Source organism: Pistacia vera, unplaced genomic scaffold (genome assembly GCF_008641045.1).
Source record: "Pistacia vera cultivar Batoury unplaced genomic scaffold, PisVer_v2 Contig430, whole genome shotgun sequence".
NCBI classification, from domain to species: Eukaryota; Viridiplantae; Streptophyta; class Magnoliopsida; order Sapindales; family Anacardiaceae; genus Pistacia; species Pistacia vera.
This window is the reverse complement of record NW_022196258.1, coordinates 2,588,889-2,611,583: the sequence shown is the minus strand read 5'-3', so window position 1 is coordinate 2,611,583 and position 22,695 is coordinate 2,588,889. Positions and strand designations below refer to the sequence as shown.

Below are 22,695 nucleotides of genomic sequence, written 5' to 3'. Positions count from 1 at the left end.
ATATGTGAATTAGTTTCCAGAATACCATGGCGAAGATTTCCGATTTAGTTCTATGTGGAATCATTTCCCGTGCAAGAGTTGCTTCCTAGTAACCTGAACTCATTACGCATCAGCAGACTTCCAACTCTCAGACTCCTCAATTACAAGGGCATTCAGTACCTCGCATCTCTTACGACTTCGGAGATCAATCGCTGTAACAAGCTTCAGTCCTTACCTGAAGAGGGCCTGCCTTCCTCCTTGACTCTTTTGTATATCAAGTATCAACGACTGTGATTTGCTGAAATCAAAACCTCAAAGGAGGCAAGGGGAAGACTGGTATAAGATAGCTCATATTAGGAATTAGGGGTGTGCAAAATGAAAACGATGACTATAAATTGCAAAAGATTGAACTCTTGCACATTAAACGAAATGGCTCAATCAAGACATTTTAGGAGTGATAACCCTCAATCCAACGGGGCAATATCTGAAGTTAATGATACAATTTACAGCAAAATTTCTCTCGTAGTTAAATATCAGTACAGCTGGTCACATTCAGTTGAGTTCCCATCAAGTTATTTCCAAGAGTTACGAACTGTACATGCAAATAACGACTCCCATCATTCTCCTAATGCATATGCTGCAGCTGAAGCACTGCACAGTTGTTGTCGACAAGCTTTGAATGGTTTGTTGAAGCTTTTGAACCCAAAATAGATGGATTAAAAGGTTTTTTTACACGAATATACCAAGTTTCCTTTTCCCATAACTGCGCAGTTCAAATTTGCTTTGCTGGCTGTCCAGTTGAACCTGAAGTTTCTGCAAAATTGCAGAAAAGTTAAAATGCTAACAGGCACGCTGTTAATTTAGACTACTCCGACTTAGTATCCTCCTTTACATCACTTTCAAGTGGCTTGCTATTCCCATCAGTGGATGGAACTTGAGTATCTGTTTTGCTATCTAACTGGTTATCATGAGACGTCTCTCCATTTTCAAGGCCATTTATGTCAGTAGGGCCCTCCGACTGGCTAACAGGTGGCGTACCATCCATAGAACCATTTGCAGATGCTGGAATATCAGTATCCATGTCATCGTCCATTGCCACTGAATTTGGCTGGTTACTCTGCTCACCTGACGTATCCATTGATCCAGAATAAGCCATGTGCTGATGATATTCATAGCTAGCAACGGTTGCCTGTCAACAAGAAACTTAGAATCATGGATGGAAACTTTGAGTAACTTAAATTCTTGTAACCAACAACAGATTCACATTTCAAATATCTCAGTAGTTCTCAACGTTCATAAGTAACTAGAGACAACTGGAGAACTTGTAGATACACTAAGATAACATATGAAAGCAGAAATATATCTGCCTCCTTTAGGGTAACTAAATCCTATTTGGAGTTATGGATAGAGAAAGAGAATGTCTGAAGTCGTCAGCCCATCCATCCATGCCAAGTGGACCTTAGATTGAGGCCCTACCAACCTCCCAAGGATTGGAGGTACTGTGGCAGAGAATCTTGTTTAGAGAACTTTATAACAATACATCTAAAATCAAAGTCTCCTATGAAGCTACTTATTATTCTGTTACTTCAAGTTTGTTAATCCAACACAAATTATGAAAATAAATCACTGAAGTTCAAAAATTCTAGAACCATAATTCTGTAGAGAAACTAGAATGTAACAATCAATTAATAATGGTATGCATTTGATCAGTGTCTGAGTTCATCAATGTGAAAGTCCAACAGTGAAAAGCAAATATCTAAAAGCAGCTTCATATTTTGTATTAACCAACATTAGCAGACTCAAAGCTGTAATGCATTTACTGGACCTAGAAAAAGCATGATTACCATGCAATACTAACAATTATTTAAGGCTCGAGTATTTCCAACTCGAAAGCAAGCAAAAAGCAATGCAATGCTTCAAAATCAAGCATCAACCATGCAGAATACCACAAATATATAAATCATATCAAGAAGAGAGCTACCTGATATAATTGATTGACAATATCACCCATATGCTCAATGCCACTAACTAGATAAGGATCTCCAATGTCTTCAACATTACGTTCAGTATATGATGTAGTCTCCTTCACATTGAGTGAAAGTCTATCAGGTCTCTGAAGCAGAAGCTGAAATGTAGGCTGCAGTTCATAGCATTGCTCAAACAGAGAACGTCGACAAAACACATACAGACCAAGCCGAGCACGAGACATCGCAACAACCAATCTTCTAGCATCACGAAGGTGACCCACAAAGCGAGTACGCACGAGAGACAACAATACAAAATCATTTTGCTGACCTTGAAACTTATCAACCGTTGTGACCTGAGCCAAAACATGAAGGGAAGCAGTTATATATAAGCACAACTATAAAGCATCAATCTACTAAAACTAGAGGAATGAGTATAAAAAAATGATTGCACATTGCCATGACAAATGAAACAAAGCCCTAAGTCATTAAGAAACCATATGAAGGATCCAGCTTTTATAACTGGATCAGAGGAAATAAAAGAACCTCACATCCATACCAAGAGAACAACCAACAGCTCATTCTAATTGTTCAAAAATATGGTCATCAAACAAAATTTTATGTGCACAGAGGAGATCTCATAAGGCCTCCACTGGCTAACAATAAATACATGACATTCAAACTATTGAACTGCTTCCTTAGAAATTAATGTCAAACTAATTCTAATGTGAAAAGGAATATACTTAAAAAATTACCTTACTGGGCGGACCAATAAAGGGATATGGAACACATCGCCTGTTGATAACATCACGAATCAGAAGCTTCTGGCCATTGTAAGTTGTCAAGATGGATATCTTATTTGCAGGATAACCTAAAAGCCGCATATATATATAAACACTGACAACATATTCAGCCTCTCCCTCATTTTGATAGAACCAAGGAGAAGGGGCACTCTCACCTCTCCCATGATAATCAGGAACATCCACCAATTGATAATCATAGGAGAATCCAGCATTTGCTTTATGGAAGATTGCATCCTCCTTCACATAAGGAAGGTCTCCCAGATCTCTGTACCTCCAGTTGTATAGTTTGGCTATGCTCGGTCTAGCTCTACCCTGAGCATTGAGCTCTATATAAGGAATACCAAGACGAACAAACCTTGTGAATAAGCTCTGATCCATGTGACTATACTTTTGGAAAGCCATATTCTTAACAACAGGAGGCAGTTGATGATGATCACCAATCAGTATGCAGCGTTTAAGACGTGCATAACCATCCTCCTGTCTCTGGAGCAACATTGGGATGAAAGTTTCAATCTCCAAAATTTGGGCACTTTCTTCCATCAAAAGATTGTCATACTTAAAACCTAATTGAAGAAAATCCTTCCTCTTAAGAGCTGCATGAGTGCAAGTCATCGCAACAATCTTTGCCTGCTTTATCATTAGATAATTTGCTCGATCAGCAGTTGACTTGAGCAGTTCAAATGCCCTGCACTCTTCAAGCTCTTGGAAAATAGTCTTAAGATGACGAAAACACCCCTTAGCCGCCCGCATGTCTCTCCCAAATGACTGACCTGTAAAAACTGGCTGAGGGGTGTTGGAGAAGAACTCCTTGAAGGGGAAGCGTTCTTGTACAAATGTTGGTTTGCCTTCATTATCTGCACAAGCAGCCAGGAATTGCTCCCAGCGTGAGTACACATGAAGCAACCAAAAATATCCTGCAGTTTCACAAGTATACCCCACATCCTCCGGCAATTGAAGAGATCTTGCAAGCCTCTCAACCTCACTCAACAACTCCAACCGTCTAACAAGCATCGCATTAACTCGGCCTTGCCGGCTGAAGTCAAGATCAGTTGCTAGCTCTTGTTCACCTTGACCTAAACGTAGAAGATAGCGAGCAGGTACATCCCTCTGACAAAGCAAAACACAACATGCATTAGCAACTTACTCGAGGAATTAAGTGTCCCACGGTCACTTCCACAATACAGAAGGCAGGACTAAGAGTGAGTCCTTTCTATGTGTTTAAATCTTAAAAGTAGATCAAAAGTACCTCCATTATCTTCTCAAAAAGGTCATTTAAAGCCTGATTTGAATGAGTGATTATTAATGTTCTTTGAGAAGGACAATTGTGATAGAGAACATTCAAGATTTGCACAGCTGTATCAGTCTTTCCCGTACCAGGTGGACCCACAACCATTGTTAGTCCAGGTTGAATGCCAGATGTTATTGCCCCAATCTGAACAAAAAGAAAAAGAAGTGTCCAGTCACAGAGAAATAACACAGACAGCAGCCTTTATTTTTATTAATAAGCTGTAACTTTCAATATAGATCAACATCAAATCCCTCTCAACAAAGATATCCGAGCCACAGATAATTAACCAAAATCAGTGTTGAGAAGAAACCAAAAACATCACTCCTTGCTCTAATAAAGTAGAGTCAAAAGTCTACAGCCATGAAACTCCATTGAAAAACTTCTGATGTTTCAAACCTTGACTTTTGCAAAGAAAACAGGTTCAATCTAGACAAATGTCTTTACTTGTAAAGATAAATCAGCAAGGCATCACTTTGACGCACCCTCCATTTCAAAATAAGCATAAAAAATTAGACAATACATGTCTCAAGATAACAAGAAGAATAATCAAAAAACACTATCATTTCCTTGAGTAAATAAAGACTAGGAAGTCCAAGGATAGAAAAAAATTAGATTCAGAACAATGGGATGTAGTGTACATCACCAGATTCCATGAAAGAGTGTATTAGCAAATTAATTGCAGGAAAGGAAAAAAAAAAAAAATCAGACAGAAAGTCACCATTTTTTTTCCTGATAAGATAGCGTGAACATTACTATAAATTTTTCCATAAAACAATTAAAAGTGCAGGGATGTGCCATAAAAGACTTCAACTTCTTCAAGAAGAACTACCCAAAAAACCAGTTGCGACATCATCTAAAGATTAAAAAGTTTTAATTTAAGATGGAATACAGGAAAAAGAAGTGAGCACAAAAAAGAGTTACTTAGTACCTGAGTGGGTGTGAATCTCACAGAATTCTGTTTCGGTTGATCTTGGGGATAAGGACCAGGGTCTGGAGGGATGTACGCTTCAACGATAAGTTGATCTTTTTCACCACAGGAATCCACCATGTTAGCATCATTAATAGAATCAGCAATTAATTTCTTATTCCCAGGAAGAGCATGAGTGTTGCCTTTCAGTGTCCTGGGAAGCCTAATTCGGAATGGAGGCCTTGGTTCCAAGTTCTCAGTACCATCTGAATTTATAAAACTAACCTATAGATTCAAGAGAAAAAAGAAAAAAACAATAACAAAAACAAGTTTCTAAGTCACATCATTCTTAAAATATAAGAACATGGCAGTTTCCCATAATCAGAGGCAAAGAAAAAAAAAAAAAACCAACCTGATAATCTGAAAAAAAAAAAAAAAAAAAAACCAACCTGATAATCTGAAAAACAAGTTCTCAAGTGATCTGCATCAAGAAAAGTATCTTTGAAATCCACTGTTTCCAGAAGATCAGGCATATTACTCCACTGCGCAGCAGAAGGATTCCCATAGCCCAGGAATATATTGTGCAACCAGTCAGGAACAATACAGTATTCATTCATCAGATCTCTTATAGATTCTAAGATTGCCTTGAAATTATTTTCCTTCGGTTTCCTCCTCATCAACACATTAAATGTCCCATAAACATCTTCTGTACCTTTTTCTGCAATGTCTGTGACATCCATATGGTATTGTGCTGTATCTAAAGCAACAGTCACAGTTCTCATGTCACCTTTTGGTGGCTTCCACTCATCACGTTTAATTCTTCCGGAGAAATCATTCATAAGAGTTCCTTCCTCATCACGTATCTCAATAATTTCACATCCTCGTACATATTGAAGGCCAAGCCTCTGTGGCACACTAGCCTTTGCAGCTTCCTCTGAACTTAGAGGCTCAAATGAAGGACGAATAGAAAGTAAAAATAAGACATCATGCTCTTTAAGTGCATTCCATTCTGATCTTATCTGTGCTTTATAACTTGAAATGCTAAAAGTAACTTCTGCTGTCACGGATGCTGGCTTGACTTCTCCAATGTTGGGCTGCTTTAACTCACTGATTTTAAAGCCCTTAATTGGCACAGCCATTCTTGACCAGCCACGGAAAGCAGTTTCTCCCTCATTATTAATGTGAGCAAGGAGGTGAGGCACAGCTTCCTGAATATCCTCACGAATCTCATATGTTGATTCCAAACGGAAGAGATTGAAATTTCTGAGGAGATAATCATGGAGAGTTAAGAATTGTAGGTTAAGCTTTGGAAGAGCAAGACATCCTTCCCCAGAGTAATTAATGCTCGGCACAACACTTTCATCCCACATAATCTGTTCATTCGGGTAGAGTGGAAGAGCATTTATGGCTTCTTTTTGTGACTTCTGTTTCTCAAAAAAGGAGACCATGACTTCAATTAGAAAATCAACCCTTTCAGACCAAGGATCTTCCTTTGAAAGCAGTTTGAGCTGCACAAGGTAGTAAATGTCAGGAGATCAAAGATTCACACAGTATTCTAAATTAGTAGAGTATTCAGAAAGATACTTCTAGAAACGTATAAATTAGCCATCTACAAACCTTACAACAAACAAGATCCTGTAGCTCTTGAGGAGAGAGTACTGACAATTTCTTTGATAGATCAGCTCGCTTGTTGATTGAGCCAATGTTGGACAGTGCCAGTTCTCGTAACTGCAAGCACCATACAGGAAAAATTTAGATACTGCAAAGAACAACCATAACGAGTAACTGGTCCCAAATTTCTTAGCAGCTGATTTTTAAAAGTGAAACAATATACAAACTAAACGAGATTATCTATGACACACCTTGGGGATTTTCTTAAATGCAAGCAATTGGAAAGATTGGAAACGATCATAATGAGATTGTAAAACCTCATCATCAGTCAGTTGTGTGCCAACATGATCATTGATCTCAAAATTTTCATAAAACTGTAGTAAGTCAACCAATTGCGCAAAGAGTTTTCCCTTTTCATGTCTATAAAGAGCACTCAAATGACATTTAGCAACAACTGCTACATCAGCAACAAGAGGCCTAAGGTACCTGTACCGGCAAAACCGAACCAAAAATGAGAAATAGCATATACAATATAAGAATGACGCAACATATCATGATATAATCAGATGTACAAGAAAATCTCACCTTTCACCAGTATAAGAAGCATATAAATGCCAACTAATAACAAATCTTAGAAAGTAATTTCTATAATCTAAAAGAACAGGAAACATTTTTTTTTTCTTTTTAATAGGCTAATCTCAGGTTAAAGTCCATCAAACAAGACCAGCTGAAAGACTTAAGATATAGCAAAAGCTCAAAAGCTCTCAACTGTTCGGCAGCCTAAATGTTCCAAGTGATGACCAGAAATAAGTTCACCAAAGGAAATTTAACAAAATAAAAAAAGACTGACTCTAGTAGCAATCAAACCTTCTTGTAGGCAGTTGGCTCAATAGATCAATAAGAAATTCCATAAACCTCTCACAGTACAAGACACAAGCGTCATCAACTCGCTCAAAACCATAAGCATCAGCAATATCATCACCACCATTGACAGAGTGCTTTTGTGGAAAAACCTTGTGGTCTAGCACCTGGTAAACATTAAGAAGTTGTAAAATGTTAGTTTTAAAATTGTGGGGCATTGGAAATTAAAACACTATAAAGATACAACTATATATTAATTTAGTAAAACAGTACCTCAAGAAACTCTTCAATAAGATTCCTCAAGAATTTCACTTCAAGCGATGATGAGGGGTCAAAAGGCTCTCCTCGTTTCGCAGCCTCTTTAGATTCTCTCTTTATCATCCTCTTCCATTTCTTGATCAAATCTGGATTAAGGCAAAGCTCCATCTACAGAGACAGAAGCAAATCATGCATAAAAAAGAACTCTACTTTACATCTAGCATGAAACAAAGATAACAGAGAGCATTTCTTACCTGAAAACGACCATAAGACAAACTATGCCAGCACTCTAAACTAGCTAGCTTCAGGACAGTATCGCTGACAATTTCATCTTCCAAACTCTGTGAATAAAATGATTTGACAAAATAAAGAAAAGCCAATAAACATTTGAAATTTCATAAACAATACTTCATCAATAAAAAAAAAATCAAATTAAAAAAAATTGTGCAGTTTAATGGTAATTGAAACTGGTATGAAAACATCAAGCTAGCTCTAGGGAAAAATAGATAAAAGAACTTTATCCACTATGCAGCAAAATAAACAACAGAAAACAAAACATCTTTTTTTCTTTAAGATATTAATTATTCCCTTGCCGTAAGAGATCCTTAAAACTAACCTCAACCAAAGGGCAGAGAGAAAATCCAACAAGTAGGAGTATATATTTAATGTATCTAATAAAGGCAAAGTTAGGAAACTAACATACCTGAAAGGCGTTTATCATGAAAACCAGATAATTCGTCTTCTCAGCTATAGTTAGGTCTCTTCCCTACAACCATATATAGATTCAATAAATCAGTCTAAAAAAGATCAGACTGTCTTAACAAATTTACACATGCCAACAGAAAATATATAAAATAAAGCAACATGCTTCTTAAACAGTGGTGCAATTCAGACACATATAAACAAAGAGCTCAATATTCAAATTTTAATTGTGTTATATTTTCATTAGAGTTTTTATTCAGTTCCCTCAAAAATCTCTCCACAAGTTACTCATACTAATTTTGTTCTTTTCACCACTCACCTCAAAACAATAAAAAAATTTAAAATTAATCTTCATTCTCAACTTCACATCATTTCTCCCCATCCAAACAGAAAAGCTTAAATTATCAATTCCAATTTAAAAAGAAAAATGGTGTATCACAAACCTCCTTGAGACGAAGAACCCTCTCGAGAAATCCCCTGAATAAATCCTTCCTATCGTAAAAGCACATCCAAGCTGCCACATTCTCCCGAAACTGCAAATATATCAAAAATTAAATTCATAAAAACAAAATACACTGTCCCATAAACAATATATTCAGTTAAAAAAAAAAAAAACATTTACCTTCTCATTAATCATGAGCATCATAGACATCACGTGCTCAAACGATGCCGTCTCCGCTTCAAAATTCGGCCACAGATAATTCTCCAAATACTGACTCACTTCCAAAATCATCACTCTATGTAAAGGCACTGTTTTCCTCCCCTCCTTGACCGTTAACTCAGTCGTATAAATGTCCTTCACCAGCTCCGCATCGAACGCCTTCTCCGCTTTAAGCCAATTCTCTGAAGCTATTTTCGTCAACCTATCGCGTTGAATTTCCGAGAGAGTAATAGAACTTGGCAGCGTCGAACCGGCCTTTGACTCCACCGGTTTGTCGCCGAGCTGGTTCGGCAACTCCACCGGGTACTCCGCGACCCGATGCCGCTTGAAATCATAGGCACCAGTACCGTAAACCTTGGTCATCGTCAAGGTATAGTAAAGAAATGAAGAGAACGAGAATTTGAGGGTTTTGAATGAAAATTTATTGATTAGGGTTTTAGATTGGTTCAGTAAGAACCAGTGATGAACACTGAAATTTGCTGCTCTTTCTTTAGTTAATGTAAGGCGCATATTTGTATCCTTGGGCTGGGCCAATTTCTAGATTTAGATGCTTAGCTTAGGCCGATTATAGCCTCAATTTGGGCTACACACTACCAGCCCAAACCATATATAAGTGGTTTGAGTTCCTTATGCTTCTCTGACTCTGTTGATGGAACTTTGTCACAATCTAGGCCATGTTTGGCTTATTATTTTTATCCTTATTCTCAATCCTATTCTCCAAATAATATTTGGCACATTATTCCAGAAATATTACCCTATTTTTTTAATTACTTTTAGACCCTATAAGGTTATTAATTTCATCAAATACACCCTGAAAAAAAGTTTAAAAATTATCAAAAATACCCCCGTGACCCACACTTGCCAGATTCCGGCAACCACCATTGGTGGTAGCCGGAGTCTGTACAACGGCCTACCTGCAGACCATAAATGGCCAATAGTTCACCGATCTGGCCGTGAACGACGGCCAAATCTTGGCCATCGTTGACCGAAAATGACGGCCAAAGATGGAAGTCGTTTTGGCCTTTTTCGGCCGTCGACGGCCACGACACGCCATAGATCTGGACGTTTCTGATCAGATCCGTGGTGGATCTGGCCGGAAAAGGCTATAAAGACGCGTTACGACACAGATTCGACCGGTCTGTGTCGTAACGCAATTTTTCGGCCAGATTCTGACAGTGGTGGCCGGAATCTGGCACTGTAGGTGGTGGGGGTATTTTTGTCATTTTACATGTTGGGGTATTTATTAAATTAGCAAACTTAGGGGGTTTTTTTTATAAATTTTTAAATTTTACCTCGTAATACTCACATATTCAATTATCCAATACTATCCCCAAAATCCTATCCAAAATAATAAACCAAACGCACCCCTAGATATTTTTACAATAAAATATAAGTTAACAAACATTTTTCAGAGACGTTTCACAAACGCTGATATATCAGCTCACCTTTAGGCAGACAGGACTCATTATTAGACAGATAAGACCTATTATGAGTTGACTAATTATAAGATTATATACCGCATTTGTGAGAGAAAGTTAGTGAGAAGAATTTGTGAGTATAATATTACTATATGATCAAGAAATGGAGAAGATAATCAAAGAAAGAATCTGAGTAAGAGGGGGAGCCTTTTACTCATCATCATCTCTTGAAGTGAAATTCTTAACATATACATATAGAGGAAGGTCAATTTAGGAAATTGCGTAACGAAAAATAACATAGAAAATGCATTTAACTCCATAAACGCGGTATATGACCCTTAAATCAAACATTTTGTATTATCATATTCTTCTATAACCTTAAATTAGTTTTCACCAGTATATATGAAACTTTTTATTTCTAATAGGATTCTTTTTTTTTTTAATGATTGAGGGTGTTCAAACCAGCTTACGCGTACTTTAACTAATCTTTTAGGGTCCTAAAGTTAACAGCCAGATAGACCGCCTCAGTGCCCACCCTTATTAGTAACTCAGGTGAATCAAACTCATAACTTCTTGAGTAATATACCCAAGAATCCTAATTAACCGTTGGGTCATTTAGGTGATTAATAAGATTCATAACCTTAAATTAGTTTTCTCCCGTATATATAAAACATTTTATTTCTATTAGGATTCTTTTTTTCTTTATATGATCGAGGGTGCTTCAACCAACTTACGTGCACCTTAACTAATTTCTCAATGTCCTAAAGTTGATAGTCGGGTAAACTTCTTCAATAGCTATTCTGATTAGTAACTCAGATGAATCAAACTTGAGATTTATTGAATAATATATCTAAGAGTTTTAATTAATCATGAGATCACTCATGTGATTAATAGGATTGATATTTTAATTCTTAATTATAATTTACGTGTTTTTGCATGTCACAATCACAAATAAGAAAGCGCCTCGCAATATCACAGCAACAGTTGCAATTGGATAATATTTTGGTTTAACTGTTGTGAGCACAGCACAGAAAGCTAGTCAAAGCTAGCCTGTTTGTGCTTTCGTCTTGAGATTCTCATTTCTCAGACACAACTGTGCAAAACTCTCCACCAGCCATGTCCTCCACCAACTCCAACTCGGCTCACTCGTCTGCTCATGCTCAAAGGTAGTAAACTTTCTCATTTTATACTTCATTTAATTCACGAGATTCGTGTTTTTTTCCTAGAGAATAGTCTGAGTTTTTGGTGGGTTTTTTGTTGTGATTATAGTATCAGATCAAAGCTTGTAACTTACTGAGCTCAAGTTAACTCTTGTCCCATTCCAGTCATTTAATTTTCTATTTTTGACTCTGAGATTATCTGGGTTGGTTCAGATTCCGGGTTACATTAGTTGCTTCTTCTCTGTCTGGGTTGTAAGTAAACTCACCAATCTTTTTCACCAAATGGGCTAGTTTTATATCAATCAATGTCCCGCACTTTGATTTTGTTTCTTCGTTGTTACTATTTTTGCTCCATCATGCCAAAAAAGAATTAAAAGTTTTCTTTTCTTTCCAGTTTCATATTTCATAGAAGAATTTTAATATCATCTTTTAAGTCTTCTGAATTATTTGGTTTGATTATTTTGATATCCCAAAATTTCCAGTTATTTTCCATAAGTACTGGCAAAATTGATAAAAATAGATAAGGATCTCCAACCTTATATCCAGTGTTTGGATTATTTTCTATTCTGTGGTTGTTTTTCTCATTGCAAACTAATTTATCTGGTTCAAATTTTAACTCGAGTCAGGCTGGGAATTTCCTTTTTAGTGTATATTTTGCAAGGCATCTTTAAATTAGTTGCTGAAGGTAAAAACATAATGATGTTGACTATTCCATTATAGTAGTGTTTCACAACTTGTTAGGAAACCATATGAAAGGATAAGTTAGGGTTATCTACCATTGGAGATTGAAATAACCGATGTAGGGCTCAGAATTCCTTTGAATTATTGCGGTCATTTTCTTAGATAGATAAGATAATACGCTAGTGTCTCTCGGGGATTGGTACTAGAAAGATAATATTTGCAAACAATAAACTAAAAGAGTAATGTTACACTAACAACCCTCTTTCACAAACTTTCTTTCATAACCCTGGCGTGGCAACTTGCAATTAAATAGTGGGATTCATGCGAGATCTATGTGAGACCCGTTGTGGACTGACCAATTACAAGCTCCCACTTCAGTGTTATAAGAGAAAATTTTTGAAAGAGGGTTGTTGGTGTAGTATTATTCAAACTAGAAAGACTGAGATGGATAAACAAGAAAGATTGACGTGCGCCTATGAGTTTTGATTGTCTTATTACTTTGAACAGAAGTACTCAACCTGCATCACAGAACTTGTACTTTTGGGTTTGCTTATTCAAACTAATAGCCAAGTACACTTGATCTGAAAATGATGACTCTTAAGTAGAATTAAAGTAAACTTTTAAGGCTATCTGGAAGGTGAGAACTGGTTAGTAAGAGCATTTTTAAGCTTAAAATTGTAGGACATTCCAGCCATGTTGTCAGCTCTTATATATGCCTTTCTGCTCATATCATGTTTAAATCCATTAGTGGCACCTCTGAAGTAGTTCTCGAACCAGTGGAATTATGTGTGTCATACTATGGTAAAAGATAACTTTGCTCTTGCCCAGTGGATCACTTAAATCAGAATTTTGGGTTAAGGTGGGATTCTAAGTGGAGATGGAACCTTTGTTGTTAGGTAACTTTGATGATAACACAATGCCTTACTCTAATGAAACATTAGGTTGCTTTTTGTTGTATAATAGCATCAGCTCTGGGATGTTGATGTTGATGTTGTCTGCTAAAAATTACATGGGTTTCAAATCTTGTGATATCAACTTCACCTTTGCATTTAGCATCTAAACTCAAATCTAAAATATACCAGAAGTTGTCACTGGAAGAAGTCTTCAGGACGAAGGTGTCTTTCTGCAAAATTTGCAAACTCCTAAACAGTCTAAGAGGCAAATTGCTGTCCTACCGCAACTTTTTGATTGTATTAACTTTCTATGTTCTTCCTCTTTTTTGTCCTCAGATTAGAGGGGAAAGTAGCATTGGTCACAGGTGGAGCAACAGGGATTGGAGAGAGCATTGTGCGACAGTTTCACAAGCACGGTGCCAAAGTATGCATAGTAGATGTGCAGGACAATCTTGGTCAGCTGGTGTCTGATTCCCTTAATGGTGATCCAAAGGCTTGTTTTTTCCATTGTGACGTCACAAAGGAGGAGGATGTGCACTCTGCTGTTGACTTTGCAGTTGATAAATTTGGCACACTTGATATCATGGTCAACAATGCTGGGATTTCAGGTTCACCTTGTCCTGACATCCGGAATGTGGACTTATCAGAGTTTGAGAAGGTATTTGACATAAATGTGAAGGGAGTTTTCCACGGAATGAAACATGCAGCTCGGATCATGATCCCGCAAAATAAGGGCAGTATCATTTCCATATGCAGTGTCGCAAGTGCCATTGGGGGTATTGGCCCTCATGCATATACAGGGTCGAAGCATGCTGTTTTGGGGCTCAACAAGAATGTTGCAGCTGAACTGGGAAAATATGGGATACGTGTGAACTGTGTTTCTCCTTATGCAGTTGCAACAGGCTTGGCTTTGGCTCACTTGCCTGAGGAGGAGAGGACAGAGGATGCCCTGGCTGGTTTCCGTGATTTTACTGGGCGAAATGCTAACTTGCAGGGAGTGGAATTGATGCCTGAAGATGTGGCTAATGCCGTGCTCTTCCTAGCAAGCGATGAAGCTAGGTACATAAGTGGAGCTAATCTCATGGTTGATGGAGGTTTCACAAGTGTGAACCACATCTTTAGGGTCTTTAGATGATAAAAAATTCCTGTTCACATGAGCTATTCAAGGAGGGTAGGTGCCCTGCTTGGTATTACAATGGCAACTTAGTAAGGTCAAACTCGGGCAATCATTGAATAATTGTATTCTATGCTAATAATAAAAATACAGGATGGTAAGAGAATTTGATCTCTGCCTTTGGATTTAACTGCCGTTGGACATTTTGATGGAGACTGCTCATTGTGAAAAAAAAAAAAAAAAAAAAAAATGAAGAAACAATGCTTCACTTTGTAGTTTGTACTTGTATTTCTTCTAGCTGGAACCGAATTGATTGGCTATATATTATTGATATTGCTGTTGATTAGCAGGTTGCATAAAGTGTAATTTCCAAGTTAATTGCAGAAAAGACATTGATTTGTATTTAATCACTTGGGAATCCCTTTAACAAATAATAAGATCATCTTAATTTATTTGGTCATGATTTTTATTTTTTAATCCTTTCTGAGAATCCGTAGTAGGTAGCCTGTATTGTTCGGCTGTTGTGTGGATGAGTGTATAGTCTCAGGTCGATTCCTATTTCTATGGCGGTGGGTTGCTATTAGCCTCTCGAAGTGTCAAATATCTTTGATGAAAAGAAATCAAATTTAATATATTCTGGTAATTACTTACAGGTTCTTATTTTTTTTAATAAATAAATCCGAATTTCAAGATATACATAGACAATTATTATTTTGACATGTACTTGAAATATTTTAGGAATGTACATCTCATGGCCACTCACTTCACACTCACCTTTACCAGGACCATGACTTGTCTGCAACCACCATGGCTATCTTCTTTGAACACCATCAAAACCATCTCCTCCACCAAGCCAAAGTTCACTTCTTTCAAACTCTCATTCTCAGTCAATTCATCGTCCAACAATGCTGAACAATCTTCTTCACGAGCCACTTCAGACGACTCACCAGAACCTCCACTAGACCCTGTAAAGCTCGCTTTTGAAAAAGCCAAGGCCTATAAGAAGACTATACAGTCGGTCCCAGATTCTAAAACCGAGCAAAACCCGGATATAGATTCGGCCTTGAATGGTGATGGTGATAAAAAAATTCCAGCTTCAGTTAAGGCTGCAATGGAGAAAGCAAAGGAGTATAAGGGGAACAAAGGGAATGTTGAGAATGGAACAAGTTCAGGTATTATAGTTATTACTCCAACTTGAAATATGTTTTTATGTGAAAATTCGTATTTTGACAATTATTACTTTCAATATTACAAGTTATGGTGATGAAAGGAGTATATAATTTGGTTTGTTAAATTGATGGACCGAAAGCTACACATATTTTAATGCAAAAAGGGTTGCTAAATCTTGAATTGGTTAATTTTAGGCTTGAAGGGAGAAGTTAAGGGCAACGTGCCAAATGAAATTGTGGAGAAGAGGGTTGGTAAGAAGGAAGAACTGAGGGTCTCAAACATTGATTTTATGGGTCTGAACTTAGCCAATAAGAAGGAGGGTAGGGCACTGCCTGCTGGATTGGTTCCAGTGTCTGATCCTTTTCCAGAAGGTGACATTCCTGAGGTGGAGATAATTGTTGGCGACACCAGCAAGTTTGAGGAAACAACAGTGTCGAAGCCTGAGCCAATTCAAGAAGACAATTCTGATCTTTACAAGCCGAGGGTTTCTACATGGGGAGTTTTTCCTAGGCCTGGCAATATTTCTAAGACGGTATGTGCTTTATGGACTTCACAATTTGCTTAAACATATATGCATGTAGCTAAAAGGCATGAATTTTCTTGTTAACTACAATGCATCATTATATGTAACGGATATCCAGGATGCTAGCTGATAGCTTGGGATGAACTTTTGGATTTCATTCCTAAAAAGTAGCAACTTTTTATGTGTGATATTCTTCAAAGACAGATATAATGAGCAGTTAGGTTTAGTCTTAAGGCATTAGCGTGTTTAAGTTTTTTAAAGTTCTTTCAGCATGCAGAAAGTAAAGCATGTGAAGCACCTACTTGATAGACGAATATGCCACACTTGGTAGTTGAATAAGCACAAACTTTCTATATCTATGGTTGTGGATTTGATGCCACCTTTGAATCTCTGTAGGGAATCTTATCTTATAATAAACCTTCTTCCTTTTTTTGTTAAGTTTGGGGGTGGAAGAACTATTCGCCCTGGAGATGTTCTTGAAACAGCAGAAGATAGAGCTGCTAAAGACAAGCGCACTAGAGAACTCCTTGCTGCCTACAAGAAAAAGGTTGGCTTAAATGTAGATCCGAAGCTAAAATCTGAGTGTGAGAAGGTATTCTTCAAACAGAGATGTAATTTTAAACTTCTAATTCCTGGAGAAAAGGAAATATCTTATAATTTTTTCTCTAATTCTAATTCTTTGTAAATATAGGCATTGAAGGATGGTGACTCCTTGATGGATTCTGGGAAGCTTAAGGAAGCTTTGCCTTACTATGAAAAGGTTATGAGTAAAATGACATTCAAGGTAAGCCTAATAAAAATGGGAACCACATAATTATTTGCAAATTGTGAGCTGTAGTATTATTGTCAGAATCTCTTTAGGAGTTCTCTTCTCCCTCCCTTCCTATGTGTAAATAATGAAAGAAAACTAGGGAGTAGACAACTGTTTAACATGTCTAAATTTTTAGAAAGTTATATACACGCACATACCCTGTTATTTCAAACATAAAATGATTTTTACTGTTGTTAAAAAAAAAAAATTCNTCTCATGGCCACTCACTTCACACTCACCTTTACCAGGACCATGACTTGTCTGCAACCACCATGGCTATCTTCTTTCAACACCATCAAAACAATCTCCTCCACCAAGCCAAAGTTCACTTCTTTCAAACTCTCCTTCTCAGTCAATTCATCGTCCAACAATGCTGAACAATCTTCTTCACGAGCCACTTCAGACGACTCGCCAGAACCCCCACTAGAACCTGTAAAGCTCGCTTTTGAAAAAGCCAAGGCCTATAAGAAGACTATACAGTCGGTCCCAGATTCTAAAACCGAGCAAAACCCGGATATAGATTCGGCCCTGAAGGGTGATGGTGATAAAAAAATTCCAGCTTCAGTTAAGGCTGCAATGGAGAAAGCAAAGGAGTATAAGGGGAACAAAGGGAATGTTGAGAATGGAACAAGTTCAGGTATTATAGTTATTACTCCAACTTGTGATATGTTTTTATGTGAAAATTCGAATTTTGACAATTATTGCTTTCAATATTACAAGTTATGGTGATGAAAGGAGTATATAATTTGGTTTGTTAAATTGATGGACCGAAAGCTACACATATTGTAATGCAAAAAGGGTTGCTAAATCTTGAATTGGTTAATTTTAGGCTTGAAGGGAGAAGTTAAGGGCAACGTGCCAAATGAAATTGTGGAGAAGAGGGTTGGTAAGAAGGAAGAACTGAGGGTCTCAAACATTGATTTTATGGGTCTGAACTTAGCCAATAAGAAGGAGGGTAGGGCACTGCCTGCTGGATTGGTTCCAGTGTCTGATCCTTTTCCAGAAGGTGACATTCCTGAGGTGGAGATAATTGTTGGCGACACCAGCAAGTTTGAGGAAACAACAGTGTCGAAGCCTGAGCCAATTCAAGAAGACAATTCTGATCTTTACAAGCCGAGGGTTTCTACATGGGGAGTTTTTCCTAGGCCTGGCAATATTTCTAAGACGGTATGTGCTTTATGGACTTCACAATTTGCTTAAACATATATGCATGTAGCTAAAAGGCATGAATTTTCTTGTTAACTACAATGCATCATTATATGTAACGGATATCCAGGATGCTAGCTGATAGCTTGGGATGAACTTTTGGATTTCATTCCTAAAAAGTAGCAACTTTTTATGTGTGATATTCTTCAAAGACAGATATAATGAGCAGTTAGGTTTAGTCTTAAGGCATTAGCGTGTTTAAGTTTTTTAAAGTTCTTTCAGCATGCAGAAAGTAAAGCATGTGAAGCACCTACTTGATAGACGAATATGCCACACTTGGTAGTTGAATAAGCACAAACTTTCTATATCTATGGTTGTGGATTTGATGCCACCTTTGAATCTCTGTAGGGAATCTTATCTTATAATAAACCTTCTTCCTTTTTTTGTTAAGTTTGGGGGTGGAAGAACTATTCGCCCTGGAGATGTTCTTGAAACAGCAGAAGATAGAGCTGCTAAAGACAAGCGCACTAGAGAACTCCTTGCTGCCTACAAGAAAAAGGTTGGCTTAAATGTAGATCCGAAGCTAAAATCTGAGTGTGAGAAGGTATTCTTCAAACAGAGATGTAATTTTAAACTTCTAATTCCTGGAGAAAAGGAAATATCTTATAATTTTTTCTCTAATTCTAATTCTTTGTAAATATAGGCATTGAAGGATGGTGACTCCTTGATGGATTCTGGGAAGCTTAAGGAAGCTTTGCCTTACTATGAAAAGGTTATGAGTAAAATGACATTCAAGGTAAGCCTAATAAAAATGGGAACCACATAATTATTTGCAAATTGTGAGCTGTAGTATTATTGTCAGAATCTCTTTAGGAGTTCTCTTCTCCCTCCCTTCCTCTGTGTAAATAATGAAAGAAAACTAGGGAGTAGACAACTGTTTAACATGTCTGAATTTTTAGAAAGTTATATACACGCACATACCCTGTTATTTCAAACATAAAATGATTTTTACTGTTGTTAAAAAAAAAAAAATCAAATCGATGGTTCTTTGAGATTTGATGAAATGATTCATTTATCTGGACTTCTTAAATGTGAGTTAGCAATTGGTCTGATTTAATTTAATTTGCCCAACCTGTGGCCAACTTGTGACATCATTTAGTGAAACCATAACATCATCTTGGCTTCATGATTCATAATCTTTTGATCCTATATTTTATTTAATTGAAAATAATATTTTGTTTGTGCAGAGTGAACTTCATGGATTAGCTGCTTTGCAGTGGTCTATTTGTCAGGATTCTCTTCGTAGGTATATATATGCTATTGTTAATTATTGAACCCTAAAAGGAGTTTGGCATCCTATGAAAACCCAATCTAGTAATTGTGTTTCACCTAGTATAAATATTGATAAAAAGAAGAGACCATTGCATTTTCGCCTACTTATGCCTCCAAGAGTTAACTTACAATGCCGAGAGTTGAGGTATGGATTCTGAAAAAGAAAAAGTAGATGCCCGCACCTGAGAATTCATATATGTATATGTATACGTTGCCTTTATCTCCTAATAAGATATTTCTTTAGCTCATGAGTTGGGAAAATACTAATCTGTTGCAATCTCGCAGGCAAAAAGAGGCTCGAATTATGTATGAGAAGCTTCAGTCTCACCCAAATGCCATGGTGAGCAAGAGGGCCCAGCAATTTGTGTTCAGCTTTCAGGTATTGATAAAATGCTGTAATGATTTTGTGTGTGTGGGAACAAACTCAACTTCTGGGAAACGTTAACTTATCTAACAAGGACTCTTTTTTCTGATGTCCAACTTGGAGACTTCTGAACAAACCAGCTTAAAAAGTACCATTGTTACTGTTGTCAGATTTCTAAAAATTATATTTGCATGTTTTACCGTCTGCTGTAGCAAAAAGTGTCAGATTAGGAGACTGTAGTTCAAGTTACTTTTTTTGGCTGTTGAAAAGTAAAGTAGGAACATTGTTTTAATGTTTCTTAAGGGCGTTTTTGGTTTTGAAATTCATCATTTCCTCATGAGAAGCATGATCTTCCACATTCTTCTATTCTTACATTTCTTTAATACTTGTTAATGGTTTAAATCATTATTATAGGCCATGGAAATGATGAAGGTCACAAGCTCAAATCTCCCTCAAAACACAGGGTACCAGAACTATTTTGAGGCTTTTATTGAAGGTAAAACCAATTACCTTCTCCAAGAGGCTGGCATGGAGGAAGGTGCACTGAGTCAAGCCCTCCCATATATGATTTTTCTTGTTTCTCCCATTTTAATAGTACTCTTTATTGCTGTACAGAAAGGGAGCATAAATTAGAAATTTAGAATATCCAACTAGGATGTAATTAACCAGTTTTGTATCTCAAAATGTATAGTATCAAGGTTATTCAATTGTATCAAAAGAGTTAAATCCATGTTTAAAAAATTTCTTTAAAAAAATAGTAAAATAAGAGCTGCTATATGTCTTGTGCAAAAGTTACTGCATTCTAGATAGTTACATTACAATAGGGCATATAGTCTTGATAATGACTCACTAGAGCTGCCGTCAAAGATAGGAATGAGGAGCTGACCCCACAAGAATGGAACAGTTTCTGTTGAACTAAGACAAACCTCCATCTAAACCAGTCCCACTTGTTTCATGATAATTCCTTTCTAAACATTGTACTTGGGAGAAAAAGTGAACCTACTAGTCATGAAGAGGAAATGGGCTGTTGAAGAAGAGATGTATTTGTAGGGATGACTAGTATAGTAGCCATATACAAGATAAATTTATGTTCAGTTATTGTGTATGAGATGAGGTGAAATTGGAACTTGATATAAAAGTCTTAGCTGCAGACTAGATATGATTGTAAACTTTTAAATAATTGGCATATGGTACTGATGCTGCTGATGATGCCATGGAAGTTGAATTTTTAGTTATTGACTTAATTGTTCCTGATTTTGCTGTTGCTTTCAAAAGTCAACAATATGTTCATTTTTTAAGTTCCTTAGTATGTATTATCTTTTTTTGATTCGCCTTGTAAACCCACCAACTCCAACGTAAGCAAATTAAAAAGCATATTTCTCTAAGAGTTGAACTTCATTTCATGATTTATCAATCAGTGCTGATTTGTTGGACACCTGCTCCAACTTGTCAATTTAGTTATGATTTAATTACTGTGCAAGCATTTAGTCACCATCTTGAAATAATGCTAGTTGTTTATGAGCTTCAATTGACAGTTAAGTATAGGTTATCTGATGATTATGATCTTTGGTTAATGGTTTTTTGATTTTTTTCTGCCAATTATTTGGGTTGGGGTGGTTAATTAGATTATTGCATATGCTTGATTAATATAAAAGCACTACAGGAAAATCTTGAATTATTGTAAAGTCCTCTCTATATTATTTATGATAAAAGTAACATCCTTGTTTTGGGGGATCTGGGATTCAAAGTTGATTCTATAGGCAAGGGTGCTCTACAGTTACTTATACTGCTCTCTTTTTCAGTGAAAAGTTGGTTCACAGCCTCCACAAAATGAGTAAAATGTTCTTGAGACAGCTTTCATGTTTCATTCATTCACATTGTCTCTAATTAGTATGAAACTGATTGATGATTAGCCATCTTTTTGTGAGTTATCCAACGCGTCCATGTGATTTAGTTTATCATGTTTATTTGTTGCAAATAATTCATAGGGAAGTCTAGAATAAATAAGCATGTCTCACTTTAATCATACATCTATGTGACACCTAACTAATCCTTGTTTTTTTCCTGCACATTTTTCTTGGCACGGCCATGCTCGCGGCACAGAGAGGTCATATTATGCAAGGGAAATATTGATATTAAAAAATACAGTGCATATTGAACTCAAGATGAAATAATGGAGTCTCTGTTTTGAGGTTTAGTTATGTAATACAAGTCAGCAGAAAAAGAGTTCAGTTGATTGAATTGCATCATATTTATATATAATGCCTCATTCCAACATTAGGTATTAAGTATTTCACTAATCTAGTTTAGCAGATCATAGTTTTGGTTTGATACCCTTCTTGGCTCTATTATTTATCACCATTATTCATAATGGGGTTTTATCTATTTAAATATTCTTTACTTTTCGGGAGTATGTTATCATTTGGGGGTCCTCACTCCACAATATCCGAAGAAAATGAATGCTTTTATAAACATTGATTAGTTAGAATAAGTTTACTAGTCATTTCACTGTTCTTAGATTTGCAATAAGATCCTCCTCCTTAAAAGTAACTGAAACTTGTTATTTAAGAATTAAGAATATGAACTGTTCCTAAAGATGGTTCTGAATCTTAGAGAGTATCCACCACTCACCTTTTTCTTTGCCATAAAGTTGCTTTGAAGCATCTAATCTCACTGTAATCACCTTCATTTATTTGTTTAATGTGTCCATAATCATGTTTATAATCATCCCAGACAATCTGATAGTGGTTAGGTATGATTCTGACTAGCAGCATGAACACTTTCAAGGAGCTCTGTATCCTGGACAAATATAACATACTTTTAATAGATAATCAACATAGTTTTTCTTTATTTACTTGTACAATATCCACATCTGAGAATCGTCATTTGAGGGAGCGTAGCTTAGTTCTCATGTATGTACATACATATTTGGCAAAATTTTGACAAAATCTTGGTGGGTTTGTAAGCTTATTTGATTACAGATCATTTGAAGCTTGTTAACATAATCTCAGAATCGGTCAAAGGGGAACAAGATGAGATGGGGTATTTG

The 22,695-nt window shown here is 36.6% G+C and overlaps 3 protein-coding genes across 5 annotated transcripts; 2 read left to right on the top strand and 1 right to left on the bottom strand.

The window, feature by feature from the left end:
* Positions 1 to 370: 370 nt before the first annotated feature.
* On the bottom strand, positions 371 to 9,496 carry LOC116143604 (RNA helicase aquarius-like). Its single transcript, XM_031429064.1, has 14 exons — positions 8,996 to 9,496; positions 8,817 to 8,906; positions 8,375 to 8,437; positions 7,926 to 8,012; positions 7,687 to 7,839; positions 7,420 to 7,580; positions 6,804 to 7,038; positions 6,559 to 6,669; positions 5,391 to 6,449; positions 4,963 to 5,226; positions 3,993 to 4,178; positions 2,699 to 3,853; positions 1,961 to 2,299; positions 371 to 1,168 (listed from the first exon to the last, which is right to left on the bottom strand). Exons 1-14 carry the CDS (start codon positions 9,395 to 9,397, stop codon positions 845 to 847), a joined length of 4,629 nt encoding a protein of 1,542 aa, XP_031284924.1. The 5' UTR covers positions 9,398 to 9,496; the 3' UTR covers positions 371 to 844.
* Positions 9,497 to 11,447: 1,951 nt separating this feature from the next.
* On the top strand, positions 11,448 to 14,550 carry LOC116143607 (xanthoxin dehydrogenase). Its single transcript, XM_031429068.1, has 2 exons — positions 11,448 to 11,618; positions 13,523 to 14,550. The coding sequence occupies exons 1-2, from the start codon at positions 11,569 to 11,571 to the stop codon at positions 14,319 to 14,321; spliced, it is 849 nt and encodes a 282-aa protein (XP_031284928.1). The 5' UTR covers positions 11,448 to 11,568; the 3' UTR covers positions 14,322 to 14,550.
* A 300-nt stretch (positions 14,551 to 14,850) lies between these two features.
* LOC116143605 lies at positions 14,851 to 20,897 on the top strand. Of its 3 annotated transcripts, XM_031429067.1 has the most exons (8): positions 14,851 to 14,939; positions 15,084 to 15,472; positions 15,665 to 16,002; positions 16,433 to 16,585; positions 16,685 to 16,777; positions 19,198 to 19,256; positions 19,568 to 19,661; positions 20,061 to 20,897. In XM_031429067.1, exons 2-8 carry the CDS (start codon positions 15,088 to 15,090, stop codon positions 20,277 to 20,279), a joined length of 1,341 nt encoding a protein of 446 aa, XP_031284927.1. In that variant the 5' UTR covers positions 14,851 to 14,939; positions 15,084 to 15,087; the 3' UTR covers positions 20,280 to 20,897. The 3 variants fall into 3 exon arrangements, with proteins under 3 accessions (XP_031284927.1, XP_031284925.1, XP_031284926.1); XM_031429065.1 differs by lacking the exon at positions 14,851 to 14,939 and having other exon boundaries at positions 15,025 to 15,472; XM_031429066.1 differs by lacking the exons at positions 14,851 to 14,939; positions 15,084 to 15,472; positions 15,665 to 16,002; positions 16,433 to 16,585; positions 16,685 to 16,777 and adding exons at positions 17,023 to 17,441; positions 17,634 to 17,971; positions 18,402 to 18,554; positions 18,654 to 18,746 and having other exon boundaries at positions 20,061 to 20,893.
* The last annotated feature ends 1,798 nt before the right edge of the window (positions 20,898 to 22,695 follow it).

What these genes read in the sequence shown, in the direction of transcription:
- LOC116143604 (XM_031429064.1), bottom strand. Translation starts at nt 9,397, where the DNA reads ATGACCAAGGTTTACGGTACTGGTGCCTATGATTTCAAGCGGCATCGG. An exon ending in TTATTGAAGAGTTTCTTGAG is followed by an intron (nt 7,581 to 7,686) that starts GTACTGTTTTAC and finishes AATGTTTACCAG; the next exon opens with GTGCTAGACCACAAGGTTTT. An exon ending in TTATTGGTCCGCCCAGTAAG is followed by an intron (nt 2,300 to 2,698) that starts GTAATTTTTTAA and finishes GTTTTGGCTCAG; the next exon opens with GTCACAACGGTTGATAAGTT.
- LOC116143607 (XM_031429068.1), top strand. Translation starts at nt 11,569, where the DNA reads ATGTCCTCCACCAACTCCAACTCGGCTCACTCGTCTGCTCATGCTCAA. An exon ending in TCGTCTGCTCATGCTCAAAG is followed by an intron (nt 11,619 to 13,522) that starts GTAGTAAACTTT and finishes TTTTGTCCTCAG; the next exon opens with ATTAGAGGGGAAAGTAGCAT.
- LOC116143605 (XM_031429065.1), top strand. Translation starts at nt 15,052, where the DNA reads ATGGCCACTCACTTCACACTCACCTTTACCAGGACCATGACTTGTCTG. An exon ending in TGAGAATGGAACAAGTTCAG is followed by an intron (nt 15,473 to 15,664) that starts GTATTATAGTTA and finishes GGTTAATTTTAG; the next exon opens with GCTTGAAGGGAGAAGTTAAG. An exon ending in TGAGTAAAATGACATTCAAG is followed by an intron (nt 16,778 to 19,197) that starts GTAAGCCTAATA and finishes TTGTTTGTGCAG; the next exon opens with AGTGAACTTCATGGATTAGC.